We start from the raw sequence: 13,298 nt of genomic DNA on the forward strand, positions 1-13,298 counted from the left end.
ATTTGCATCATTAGAATTCATTTGGACCCACAGTATTGCGAAATTAATTGCAACTTCAATTGCCTTAATTAAGTCGATCGTTTTTAAAAGCAACATGCTACAAAAAAAACATCATTATTATTTTGGCAAACGCTTCCTCAAAGAAAATGGTTATCTCATCTTGATAAGTTTATCCGATCCATTTTCGATACAGGCTATATTTTTTTCTGATTATTTTCAGTATATCTATTCAAAGAAAAAATAAAAATAAATTTTTTCACTCAAGCACTTACAATTAACTGTCAATTTGTACAATTTAGTTAATTTTAATTAGTTATTTAATAACTGCACCTTGTTCCCTTTAGCTAAAATGTGTCGAAGGTTTTATAATGTCTGGTTGCATTAAAATGTGACAATAACCATTGTTTTTGTTGTTTTAATAAAATTTTATACTCGTAACTTTGTTTTAACATTTTATTTCAAAGCGCTAAGCTTAATTTTGAGTTTTAGTAACTTTTTTTTTTACCAATATCAACACTCTTGAAATTTGAAAATACGTAATTGAAGATCTTTGCCATACAATAGTAAATCATGCTTAATTATTTATGCCTAATAAGTGAATACAAAATTGATTTGACTAACGTAAAATAGACATTTCGCCAACATTATGTGAATCTTTTAATTTTGAATGAGAATTTGGCAATTTCTTAACGTAATTTACTATAATCGAAAATCTCTTCCAACTGGTCTGCTATAAATTACCAAAAGAAAATGGTTCATAGCATTTTAATCGACACAACAAGTTTTTCACATTGCAGATAAATTTTTTATCTTAATGAATTATTTGATTTTCAGTCTCCTTAACTGTGGTAACTTGAGCAAAAAAAAAAAACAAGTAGTTCGTAATCAGCCTGCATTGTGCCAAAACAAAAACATTGAATTAGGAATTCAAATGTTTTTTTGTCATGAACCACATAAAGTCTTAACTGAAGCACATTATAACATAAGAAGATCTGGTTTATTGTTCTATATTTCCTTTTAGAACCATTTTAGAATTAACTTTGATGCCAAATCACGATTTTTTTTTCCAAAATTTTACAGTATTTTTACAAACTATATTTAAAAAAAAAATTGGAATATAATTTCAAAATTAAACAGATTTCGACTGCAGCTTTCTCACTTGATTCCATTTCACTTAATCTAAGTGGCAGCTGATTTACTAAATGCAACAACTTTTTGCCAAAAAGTTTCAAGCTTAATTACAAATTCGTTAAACTATCAATAAGAGGCTCCGCACCCCGCTTCATGACCAAAGCGGAAATAAAATTGTTTTCGATTGATAATAAATAGAGTTACTTTTAGGAAACTTTGTTACCTCACACAATATTTTATTTATACTCATTTATGCTCACAATTTGTTGATTCACACAAAATTGTTACCTCGCAATATAACATTGCGAGCCTATGCAATGTTATATTGCTATATTTGAAAATATATCTAAATTAATCACTATCGCTATTAGATGATATTTCTTGCACATTTTGCTCTTTTGTATCCTCCTGCGGACAATTCTCATTATCATCGCTGTTATCTTCATCAGATCCAATGGGTGCCGTTTTCAAGCGAGCTATTAGCTCCTTGGCGGGATTAAAGATTCCATTCGTTTGTTGCGAGCAAATGATGCAGCGTTGTGATTTTTTATATTGAGCCAGTGCACATTTCTCACAGAAATAATGCTTGCATCTGTAATGAGTTTAGAAACTCATAAGTAAAAACATAATGAGGTTTATCAGAGGTACTTACTTAGTTACTACAGGGTTTACAAAGCTTTCCCTGCAAATATAACACCTGAATGGCAAGGTTTCCTCGTCTGAGTGAATCTCGTATTTGTGATCATCACCATCAGATTCACAATCTCCGCGCTTTTGTGCTTCGTGATCCATTTCTAGTTGCCAGCCGGCCTTGTAATCGCTGCGGTCGTGCAAAAACTTGCAACTGTCGCCAAAGCCGCAATAGCCGGTTTCCTTGAAATCCTTACATATGTCCGGCTGATAATCCCAGCGCACAGTTGCACGCAAATGCGCTGGCGCTCGTATAGGTCCACTTCGCACCATACCGGAACTGGCATTACCGGCAACTGTATCTTTCTTCTTGTAGTACTGCGCATAGTTATTAATGCCCCTATAAATTTTGTCGTCTGCCTTGCCCTCTAACTCCTCATTGATTTTAATAGATCGAGCATGTATGGACTGCGCATCGCGATCCAACGCCGTATCTATTTCATTAACAGAAGCGGCACCCTGATCTTGAGGTCCGTTGGGCAGTGACTCGCGCTTCGATTTATATGCCACACCCACATCGTGGCTGTTTCCACTTTTATCTGCGTCGCTCTCTGATGAATCGACGCCAGTAAAGACGGCACCTGCTTTTCGCTTGGATATAGGTTTGGTGCTTTGAAAGTTGGGATTAGTCCTCTTTCGCCGATTTTCGGCACGAGCTAAGGCACTTATGCTCTTCTCTTGTTCCTCCTCGCTGTTTTTGGCTGTAAATATATATTGCTATTGGAATTTAACTTTATTCGCGCCAATTCTGTGCGTACCTGAATCGTTGCTGCTACTACTGTGAACTTTTTTTCTTCGCATGGCGGCACCTCTCTTGATGTTGCGCTTCTTGAAACCAAATCCTGAAGTAGTTGGCGGTTCTTCTTCCATTGTAATGCGCAAAATATTAGGTTTATTTAATAAACGGTAATTTACTGCCGGCTTGTTTACTAATAATGTGTTTTGCCAATATCTAGTGCTGCAAATAGCCAAAATAGCGAATTTTACAGCACTGCTTTGCCTAAACGATGTTTTTCAGGGACGCAAAGTAAATCGATAAAGTAATCAATAAAATCTTTATAAATTTGAAAATATAAAATTCGAAATTAGATCAAATAAAAGTAAGCCAAACGTTAAAAAATTAATTTTAAAAAATTATAAAATAAATGGATAAAATTCTAACAAAAATTCTGCAAAAATTTTAAAAATTCCATCTTCAAAATTCAAAAATAGATAAATTTTTTCCATGTACCTTTTTCTGAGATTCACCTATTTTATCGAACCAGATCGGGAATTTTTACTGGCTGGCAGCTTTTGATTTTTTCATCTAAAAAGTTGGCAGCACTGCCTAATTCCAAGTTTATTTACAAATTTCCAAGGAATCAAAAACAACGTAATTAAACATTTTGTTTAAATAATTGTTGCAAAAAAATATAATTGATTTATTCGCTGATGACGTTGGAGCTGGTGTCGACCACAAAATCCTTTGAGGGTGAGCAACGTGTCTATAAACATCGCTCGACCTTATTGGATTGCGATATGACCTTTGGTGTGTACCTGCCACCGGCGGCCATCGAAGATAAAGCCGCATGTCCAGTGCTTTATTTCCTTAGCGGTCTGACCTGCACTCACGAGAATTTTGTGCAGAAAAGCGGTTTTCAGGCATCTGCAGCTAAGCACGGCCTCATTGTTGTGAATCCCGATACTTCGCCTCGTGGGGTAAACCTGCCCGGAGAGGATGATGCCTACGACTTTGGTAGCGGGGCCGGCTTTTACGTGGATGCAAGTGAAAAACCGTGGTCGAAACACTACAACATGTTTAGCTATGTTGCACAGGAGTTACCTGCACTTGTTCAGGCAAATTTCGCTGTGCTGCCTGGCAAACAGGGAATTTTTGGCCACAGCATGGGAGGACATGGCGCTTTAATTTGTTCTTTAAAGATTCCTAATCTCTATCAATCAGTCTCAGCATTCGCCCCAATTGCCAATCCATCAAAATGTCCGTGGGGTCAGAAGGCATTTACTGGATACCTAGGCGCCAACACCACTGAGTGGGAGCACTGGGATGCCACAAGCTTGGTCTCAAAATACGTAGGCACTCCACAGGAGCTTTTCATAGACCAAGGATCCGCCGATAACTTTTTAACTGGCAAACAACTTTTACCCGAAAACTTGTTGGCGGCAGCTGCTACTAACGATCATATTCAGACGATATTCAAACAACGCGAGGGATATGATCATAGTTATTTCTACATAGCAACTTTTATGGCCGAGCATATTGAATATCATGCCAAGTTGTTAAATGCCTGATTGAATAACCTATATATTAACGAATAAAATTTGTACATATGTTCATTGGCCATATACATTTTTGTAATTTATTTCAATAACCAATCCAGAACTATGTTGTATTTTCCCCTCCCGTTACTTCAAACTCAAAAAGATAAATAAAACCAACGGTCATTTATAAACACAAATATTGTGTAGTTATACTTTTATTTGGGCTCAATAACAAATGCATAATTATGAAATTGTATCGATTATTCTTTCCAAAATAATTATAAATATATATAGTAATAGATAATGTGTTATACAAGATGCCTTTTAGGAGTTATGATAGAAGTACATACCGGAGTTCGAAGCCTCACTGTCCACTTAATCAATGTAATCTTACATCGATTGTGTGATTCAACAAATATCTGAAACATGTCAGAATCCAAATAAATTAGTAAACTCTTTAACTTTTGAACAATAACACAAAAAAAAAACCACAACGCCTCAATTGTATTTTAAATACACTTGACGCCAGTAACGCATCTCCTTCCATTTGGGGTACTCCCATGAAACAATTTATTTAGGAAATCCTTTCGATTTCGTTAGTATCGTCGCAATTGTTGGCCGCAACTGAAAAAGTGGGACAAAATGATCATAGTCTCATTTGGAACTTTTGCAGATTCGATCCTGTGAACAAACCCACCTTGAAATTTGATCGATTAAAACCATTTGCGTGCTGGATACAAAAAGAACCCAACGCGCCTCCACACAGGCCTGAAATTATGAAACAGATTTGTAACGTCGAAAAGAAAGGTCTTCTGCAGTGGGCTGGCGTTCTATCATAAGCTCCGTAGGCTATAAACTATTTAAAACTGAATTTGTCATTATGGAAAGAATTATATCGATTCACAAATAAAGATCTCGTCCGGGGACCTTAAACATACCATCTTTCTACTAACTTAACAAATACTTAATGAAAATAAAACCACAACTCTATAGACTTGCAATGTGCTCGCCGTCTTGGAAATCCAAGAGATTGTCGTCATCTTGCAGTAACTGTGTAGGCGGCGTGCAACTGGCGCTCCATTCCCAGTTGGGACTCACACCAATTTGTGCGAACTTGTTGAAGTAGCTGTGCTCGTCATTGATTTCCAGTGGACTTAAGGTAGACTGGCACTCTTGAAGGCCAAAGCTGCTTTGCTCCAGAAATCTGGTTGAGTTCTCGTTCTCGTACTCTGGCGTAGGTTGATAATCTGTTAAAAAATTGTCGATAAAATCATTCCATGAACTTGATGGCGGCTCATTTATATATTGCTGATCTGCTACACTACCATTGTCCACATTCAGCAGTCCTGTGAGGGAGTCCGTGTCCATCGGAGGCTCGTAGCTGCTGCTCGAATATGTTGATATTAGAGAGCCGTCCGGCGAAGCGGAACGGTTCTGACTCGCTGACAGCACATCGGCATTTAGGCACCTGAATGCGCTTTTAGCATTTTTAAAACTGCCCAAACTGTTTCTCAAATATTCGCACTCTTTCTCCAGTTTCTGTGATAACTTGAATTGTTTTTTCAGCGCCTTCAGCAACGATCTGTTTTTGGTTCGCGTTTCGTCAAGCTCCTTTTCGAGTGCCTCCATGTGCGCCTTCTTTTTACGACGATTTTCGCGCGCAAGCAAAGCATTTCTGTTGTAAACGTTTGGATCCGGTCGTCTTGTTGGCAAGCGAACTGGTCCGTTCTTACGTTTTCCGCCCTCCGCATCTGCATCTTTAGTTTCTTTGGTTCGACCACGTACGACCACTCCAGAGGTTATGTTGTCTGACTCACTGTCGCTGTCCGAACTGCTTACATCAACGTTCGTTTTGCATTGGTATTGAGCCACCAATTTAATAATTTCCTCCATTTTATGAATTTTGCAAGCAGGTAAAATGTTTACTATTATGTGCTCTTTTCTTGATAGATCCTTGTACTTTACCTTTTATATATTACAATAATTATGTTTCAATCAATAGTCAAAAAAAGATTTTTCCTCTATTGTGAAATTGTCAAAACGTTTATGAAAAAGCAAATGACGCAGCGAAAAACCTCCCCGCGATGATTTGGCGCAGAGAAATCGATTAGGGATAGTGAACTATCGACACTATCGATTGTTTAGCACTATCGCGGCGTTACCGATGGTAGCCCTTCACTATCAATGTGCTCGATAGTTTTTTATTCGCTTTGCACACGCACTGTTGCCCAACTTAAGTTTTTTATAGCCAATTTTGAATATTTTCAGAGTTTGATTGCTATAAAAATTTGACATTTTATTTTTAGCTGGATATATGGCTATTTTAAGTATAAACAGGGGTGCCACAGAAAACGAATCTAACCGAAAATCTCTCAAATCTCCAAACATTTTTGCGAGATTTTCGGTTAGTTTCGGTTTCTGTGACACCCCTGATAATTAGGTATTCGTTGTTATTATTATTTTTTTCCTAACCAAAAGAGCACGCAAAAATGTTTTCCAGTCCGAAACAGCTATTTTTTCCACTAGAATAGGCAGCACTGGTTCGGTGACCAGATTAATATTTCAGTCGATTGTAAAAGTGCTGCTATAAAAACTTTGGTAAATATATCGATTATTACGGTACTTCAGGGTTAGGCGCCAACTTTTTAATTTGAGCTGTTTTATTTAATTTTATTTGTATTTTAAAATGTACAATATTTATTTATTTTATATATGTATTATTTAGCTAACATATTTGTCAAAAATTTAATTCATTTCAATCAGTCAAATTTATTTCTAATAATACATACTAAATAATTTTAAATCATTTGTTAAATTTGAGCACACCAATTTTTAGGTGCAGAACAAGAAAAACTATTTTCGAACACTCCAAATACAATGATTCTTTGCCTCAGAACTCGTTTGTATTGAAACTAGGAACGGAAACTTTATACATTAGGAAAAATATTATTATATTATATTTTAAAATATTATAACCTAAAAAGTACGAGTATTAGAACTGAACATTTTTTAATTATTTTAAATATGATTTTGTGTGATTTTAGTCTGTTTTAAATCTTAAGTGCAAATTAATTCAAAACTAACAACGGACGTGACATCGCTTTTAAGGATTGAAACTGATTTTCAATGGTAATCACAAAGTTTATTCTAAGTTCTAGAATTAACGAGGGTATTAAGCTATCTCCAAGCTGGTATAGGGTATATTGCAGTCTAGCATTCTCGACTAGGGTACTCTCACTTGTTTTTGATAAACAAATCCATTAAATTGAAGCGAAGGTAAAGTACAGGCATTCTCGTTAAACGTAAATTGTGTCACGTGAACTGGATTTAAGAGGCAGATTCCCGTTTAAAGAACACGCTGAGAATGCAAATGTGTGTAAATTGGTTTGATCTAGAGTTGTCACTGATATCCCCTTTAAGTAAATCTGGATTAAGACAAGAAAAACACTTTAGAAAACGTTATGAGACAGCTATTGTAATTGCCGATCAAAATGTTCTAGAATCTAGATAAATTGTCAATTTAGTTGAACGCCTTCACAATATTTGTAATATACGCCAGTTATATGGTCTATGAGTACTATTGAACACCTACATCATAAGCATACATACTATATATTATTTTTTGCACATCAGTTCCAACAGAGGGGCCAAGTGTCACGATAATCGGTATAAGCTGAACGACATAACCTGACGCGTGTCTCTCAAGTTCCGCCCATTCCCAGTTTCATTATATGCCCAAAGTGTCATTAAAAATCATCGGACGCAGTCGTTGTCCCCGTCATTGCCATTTATAATCGCCCGGTACATGAAGGGAACAAGGGTCTTATGAGATCTCGACCCTTTAAAGAATATCCCTGACCTTACTAATACTATACTAATTATATTACCTTGTACAAACTAATATTACGACTTATACTTAGTCTAATGTTAATACTGTTACTAATTTCAGCACTAACACTTAATAAATTGATTGGGTTTTTCTGGGTTTTCCCCAATCAATTCAACAAAAGTTGGATCAATTAATAATTTTTTTTAATAATTATTTAATAAATTCTTCTGTAGCGTCGCTTCGAGCCCAATGAATAATCTGAGGTTACATCGTATGTATAATACTACAGATCGGCAGGCGCTTTTTTTCGTGCAGGACCGGGACTAATATGGATTTTGAGATTATTAGATTTGGAAAAAAATTAAAATTGTAAAAAAAAATCATTTAAAAGTTTTTTGTATAATATAATAATTTTTGACAATCTGCCGGGCCTTAAAAATTGATTTCGGGCCTCAAAACATGGGCCCGTGGGCATCTCTACTGTGCTGCGATGATGTGTACCGGGTCTCTAACAGTCGAGCACACTGTAGCGTTATCAATTGTTTTTACCTACTAATACAAGTGAATGCACTTGATGTTTGTCTACTTTTTTATACGCAAAAATAAAGCGTAGGATGAGCAATTCCCATCGGCTTGTCACAATATATATGTGAATATAGTCTTAATGATACATATTATATCAGTACATACATATTTATGTATATGTATTTCAATTTGTATCTGTGTGCCATCGTCTATTGTGTATCAGCTCCATTGGCGAGCTTGGCATGTATATAAAGGTGATAAATCTCACAGTCTAGAATTCAGTTTATTTCTAACTCGACTCAAAGCCGGTTTGCGTAGAATACTTGTACTGTTTTTATTTTCGCTCTCGAATTTGTGGAATATTGTAAAATGCGTTTCGCTCTGTTTACTGTTTTTGGTAATATGTTATACATTAGTTTATATTTATTTTGTGTATATTGTATAAAAGGCAGTAATATGTTGTTGTTGTAGTTAAGCATATAGATTAAAATTCAAAATACTTTATATCAAGCATTCCTTATATTTTTATTCCCAGTGCGAGAATACTAAGTTTGTGCAAGGTATGTAACGGGACTAAATTTGGTTTAAATCGGTTCACTATATTAATAACTGCCACATAGACGGAAAAAAAGTTTAAGTATGAAAGTTTCTTTGTTTTCTGAGATATCTCAACCAATCTGACACAATATGCATCTGGGCTGGTCTTTTACCTACTAACCGAATTTGGCTCAAATCGATCCACTATGTCATATATTTTACAATGAAAAAATCAATTTAAATCTAAATTTTAATAGAGTTTTCTGAAAGGCTTTCAAATTATTGTCGAACGGCATCTAAGTTCCTTGGCACAGTGTCTTTTACTGTGCGCTCATCTGATCCGCTTGCTATAAAAAATAATTAATTTAAAATAATTCGGAGTTCACAGAAAACTGGCCTCTTCAACAATCTCTAAGATTAGAAACATAATAAATTGTATAGTATAAAATCAGCAACAAATAAAACCAGTCTCTGTATAACATTATAAATTGAAGTGTTAAATAATTAATTGTCTTATATTTTAATTGTTTAGCACTATGCCTTTTGGCATTTGTCCTGGCTAGCCCGGCCAAGGACTCCAAGAAACAAGTTAACAGCTGCGTAAGAGGCTGTGATGATGCTTATGAGCCCGTGTGCTCCCGCGCCAAAAACAGCAGCAAGGAGAGACTCATAACCTTCGGCAGCAAGTGTGTCATGGATAATTACAACTGCCAGCACGCTGACGATCGTAAGACATTACAAAAAATATATTTAAATGAGCACTGCAATTTATAATTACTTATAATTAATAATTTTGCAGCATTTGAGGTCAAGACAAAGGGAGAGTGCGGTGGCGGAGTGAGTGTGCGTCTATCCTAAAAGCTGCTGGAAAATAAAAGGATCAAATGTTACCTTAAGATAAATACAAATGCATAAGAATAAAGGAATTATTCACTTTCATAATCGAGTAACAGTTTATTTATAATTTCTACATATGTATATTCAAGCTTAAATTTGCACAACTCAAAATTTAAATGGCTTAAATAAATCTGCTTTTCCTCATCATAATCCCACATACAAATACACACAATAATAATCATTCACACGTCGCTCAGTTAAGATCAGTTCAAGCTTTCCTCATAGTTCTCTTTTTCATACACACTTCGCACTGGTCAGAAATCACAAACGTCCAACTGCAAGACGAGACAATCAAAAGATTAGATCGATTGTGTTGCAATAATAGTGCATTTCACACTCACAAAGTCTGCACACATTTGAATTTTACTAAAATCCAATGCAAAATAATATATGTACGCCAATACACTTGTACATAACATAGATTACCAATAGATGTTCTAGAAGTTGTTTATATGTATGGTATATAATATATATTTATGTGGCATGCCACTTTAATTCGATGCCTTCTTTTGCTGCTTGACCTTGTAGTCGGCCAAGGCAGCTTTTATGGCATCCTCAGCGAGCATAGAGCAATGCAACTTCACGGGGGGCAGACGCAGCTCCTTGGCAATGTCCGTATTCTTCAATTTGCCAGCTTCATCAATGGATTTTCCCTTAACCCATTCGGTGGCCAGAGAGCTGCTGGCAATTGCCGAGCCGCAACCGAATGTCTTAAATTTGGCATCTATGATTTTGCCATTCTCGTCCACTTTGATTTGCAATTTCATCACATCGCCACAGGCAGGTGCTCCAACTAGTCCGGTGCCAACGCTTACATCCTTCTTGTCCATCGATCCCACATTGCGCGGGTTCTCGTAGTGCTCGACAACCTGAGAAACAACGAAATTATTAAGTCACTTGTCAGCACGTATTTGTTATCTCGACATTAGCTCTTGTTATAGTAAAAACAACTGCCAATGTAAACGTATATGTACTTATAGTATATATGTATGAGCAAGATATTACGAAAGAACTTTTCATGCGGTTTATTTAAGAACTTTAACTTACATTTTCATGGTATAGTGCCACTGGCACGCTCTGCACTCGTCGAAGTTGAGATGTCAGGAGTCGGGTGGATCCACGGATCAAAGACATATTTATTTAGAAATTGTTTTTGCCGCAAGACAATTGATAATAAACTGAATTGTTGTGAAATGAAAACACGATACAAGCCAGTAGAAAATCAAAACACACGAGCTACTGCGTAGTACTTATCGAACCAGTTCGCTTGAGCGACAGTCAACTCATATTCCAATCGAACATTCGAGCTTTTATTTAGTTCATTTTAAATAGGGATGAGAACATTTTTAATTTACATTTTAATTCTTTAATAAGGAAAGGGATTTAGCTAACACAGCAAATGCCATTCATTATAAAAACAAGGAATAAATAAAATAAGAGAATATTTATAATCTTATAATATGCAATAATGTATCCACTGTCGAAAAATTTTAAAATATTGCATAAATTGAAAGCCATCTATCTATATTATCGATTCTGCAATCGATGCTTTTGCAGCCCTTCAAAAGAAACTTCCTATTTTGAATCACTGTTGCCAACTTAACTATATTATAGCTAGTTCTGGCTATTTTCAAAGTTCTGTTGCTGGAAAAATTTTAATTAGCTAGAAATTTGGCAATAAATAATTTTGCAAGGAAATTAACAATTTAATACAAATTTTTAAATTAAAGGTGTACTTTTTATGAATGCTACGAGTTCGTTGTGAAATTAGAAAGTTAATTATTCACAAACAAATATCACAAGAGCGACAAAGTTCTAACAACAATTAAAAATTCGACCTTCAAAATTAAGAAAATTTAAAAAAGGTACATTTATTCCATGTATTTTTTTTCCTGGGTAAAATAATCGAACCAGATCGGAAATTTTAATTGGGTTCCCACCTTTGGTTTAAAACGCCGAGCGAACGGGACATTTTTCACTTATCTTTATTTATAAAACAATTTCACGGCGCATTTCTTCTGATCGGCTTGAGGTATTAACAGCATTTAATATTTAATGACTTCTTTAGTAACGTATACATTTGATCTCCAATAAAATTATATCTTGTTGTAGTTTTTATAAATAGTTAATCTAATCGTTATGCAAATAGAGAGATTTCTGCCGCATTATATTTTATTGTAGTGAAACTAATAAATTTGTTTATTATAGCATTATCATTAAATCTTTATTATTACCGCCGTTTTTATATCCTCGACATCGACATCATTTAAATATACAAAAAAATGTGTATTACAAAAAAAAGATGACTTTTTCTCGTATTTGTTGTTTATATGCGGGAGATGAGAGCGAACCGGGCACCCAAATAGCCTCCGCCTCCGGTCAACCGGCACCCACGTAACAGCAGTTAACACTTCAGTCTTCAACAGCATATTTTTGGGTCCATTCACGAGCATTACGGATTGCCTCGGCCTCGTTGACTTTCCACAATTCGGCCACGTCGTTTGCTAATGGATCATCGGGATTGGGCGCACTGAGCAGCGCCTGAATGGACAAAAGTATGGTGCGAATTTGTAGCGCTGGACTCCACTTGTCTTTTAGGACATCGAGGCAAATGCGGCCAAGACGATCGATATTCGGATGATAGATCTTTGTGATGAAGCGCACTTTGGGTGCCGACATCGGATAGTCCTCAGGTAGGAACAACTCCAGCTTAAAGACGCCGCCCTCGAAGGGAGAATCATTTGGACCGGCGACAACCACATGGAAATAGCGTGCATTGTTTTCATCTGGAATAGCGTTAATTCCTGGCACCGGCTCCTGCATCAGGCGCTGTGTCTCCTTGATGATGCGACGTGGCAGACTGGACATCTTTTAAACTTTTCTTTTTTCCAGTTGTTGCAAAATTTCCTAAAGTTTTAGGTTCACTTACTGCAAGAACAACAACAATCACCTCCGTTTTGGTACGGTTCGAAACAAATATAAAGTTTGTGCAAAAATATCCAGCGACGTGCAAATTAGTTAAACATATGAATACTATAATTTCTTTTTACTAATGTTCAGATTTTACGTTTTATAAACGCAAATTAGCCAGTCGGTGTCAAAATCAGTGTTGCCAACTTTTTAGAGGAACTGCATTTGATGAAATTGTTCGGATTATGTTCAATTGAACTAGCCGAACTAATTGTTCGTTCCAATCTTAAGTATTTTGGCCAATGATGGCAAATAATCAAAAAAAAAAAAAAAAAAATATCAAGTATCTTATTTTTAATTTAAATTGTGCAAACAAAAATTGCATAAATCTTTTCATTTAATTTAAATTGCTTGCATGTTTTGTTTTGAAAGTTTAGCATTTGAGCAACAAACTAGTTCTGAAAGCGGAACCAAATTGCACAACAGCTGCGTGAGCAGTGCTGAAAAGTGACTGCCAATA

At 35.7% G+C, this 13,298-nt stretch overlaps 6 protein-coding genes across 9 annotated transcripts; 2 read left to right on the forward strand and 4 right to left on the reverse strand.

Moving 5' to 3' along the window:
- Positions 1-1,331: 1,331 nt before the first annotated feature.
- Positions 1,332-2,799, reverse strand: LOC117790444 (E3 ubiquitin-protein ligase RNF113A). Its single transcript, XM_034629899.1, has 3 exons — positions 2,580-2,799; positions 1,784-2,522; positions 1,332-1,723 (listed from the first exon to the last, which is right to left on the reverse strand). Exons 1-3 carry the CDS (start codon positions 2,689-2,691, stop codon positions 1,483-1,485), a joined length of 1,092 nt encoding a protein of 363 aa, XP_034485790.1. The 5' UTR covers positions 2,692-2,799; the 3' UTR covers positions 1,332-1,482.
- Positions 2,800-3,093: 294 nt separating this feature from the next.
- On the forward strand, positions 3,094-4,277 carry LOC117790511 (S-formylglutathione hydrolase). The gene is made up of 2 exons (XM_034629973.1): positions 3,094-3,193; positions 3,253-4,277. Exon 2 carries the CDS (start codon positions 3,253-3,255, stop codon positions 4,108-4,110), a length of 858 nt encoding a protein of 285 aa, XP_034485864.1. The 5' UTR covers positions 3,094-3,193; the 3' UTR covers positions 4,111-4,277.
- Positions 4,278-4,547: 270 nt separating this feature from the next.
- Positions 4,548-6,179, reverse strand: LOC117790512. 3 transcript variants are annotated; one of them, XR_004617983.1, is made up of 4 exons: positions 6,046-6,179; positions 5,406-5,967; positions 4,778-5,327; positions 4,548-4,704 (listed from the first exon to the last, which is right to left on the reverse strand). XR_004617983.1 is itself a non-coding variant. In XM_034629974.1 (2 exons), the coding sequence occupies exons 1-2, from the start codon at positions 5,971-5,973 to the stop codon at positions 5,068-5,070; spliced, it is 828 nt and encodes a 275-aa protein (XP_034485865.1). In that variant the 5' UTR covers positions 5,974-6,179; the 3' UTR covers positions 4,548-5,067. The 3 variants fall into 3 exon arrangements, 1 of the variants encoding a protein (XP_034485865.1); XR_004617982.1 differs by having other exon boundaries at positions 5,406-6,179; XM_034629974.1 differs by having other exon boundaries at positions 4,548-5,327; positions 5,406-6,179.
- A 2,528-nt stretch (positions 6,180-8,707) lies between these two features.
- On the forward strand, positions 8,708-9,908 carry LOC117790203 (vasotab). Its single transcript, XM_034629546.1, has 3 exons — positions 8,708-8,831; positions 9,504-9,698; positions 9,771-9,908. The coding sequence occupies exons 1-3, from the start codon at positions 8,804-8,806 to the stop codon at positions 9,827-9,829; spliced, it is 282 nt and encodes a 93-aa protein (XP_034485437.1). The 5' UTR covers positions 8,708-8,803; the 3' UTR covers positions 9,830-9,908.
- A 100-nt stretch (positions 9,909-10,008) lies between these two features.
- On the reverse strand, positions 10,009-11,086 carry LOC117790202 (iron-sulfur cluster assembly scaffold protein IscU). Of its 2 annotated transcripts, XR_004617961.1 has the most exons (3): positions 10,916-11,086; positions 10,210-10,737; positions 10,009-10,143 (listed from the first exon to the last, which is right to left on the reverse strand). XR_004617961.1 is itself a non-coding variant. In XM_034629545.1 (2 exons), exons 1-2 carry the CDS (start codon positions 11,000-11,002, stop codon positions 10,360-10,362), a joined length of 465 nt encoding a protein of 154 aa, XP_034485436.1. In that variant the 5' UTR covers positions 11,003-11,086; the 3' UTR covers positions 10,009-10,359. The 2 variants fall into 2 exon arrangements, 1 of the variants encoding a protein (XP_034485436.1); XM_034629545.1 differs by having other exon boundaries at positions 10,009-10,737.
- Positions 11,087-12,062: 976 nt separating this feature from the next.
- On the reverse strand, positions 12,063-12,999 carry LOC117791750 (ubiquitin-conjugating enzyme E2 N-like). Its single transcript, XM_034631624.1, has one exon. It carries the CDS (start codon positions 12,734-12,736, stop codon positions 12,281-12,283), a length of 456 nt encoding a protein of 151 aa, XP_034487515.1. The 5' UTR covers positions 12,737-12,999; the 3' UTR covers positions 12,063-12,280.
- Between the last annotated feature and the right edge of the window lie 299 nt (positions 13,000-13,298).

This window comes from Drosophila innubila (genome assembly GCF_004354385.1).
Source record: "Drosophila innubila isolate TH190305 chromosome 3R unlocalized genomic scaffold, UK_Dinn_1.0 2_E_3R, whole genome shotgun sequence".
Taxonomy (NCBI): domain Eukaryota; kingdom Metazoa; phylum Arthropoda; class Insecta; order Diptera; family Drosophilidae; genus Drosophila; species Drosophila innubila.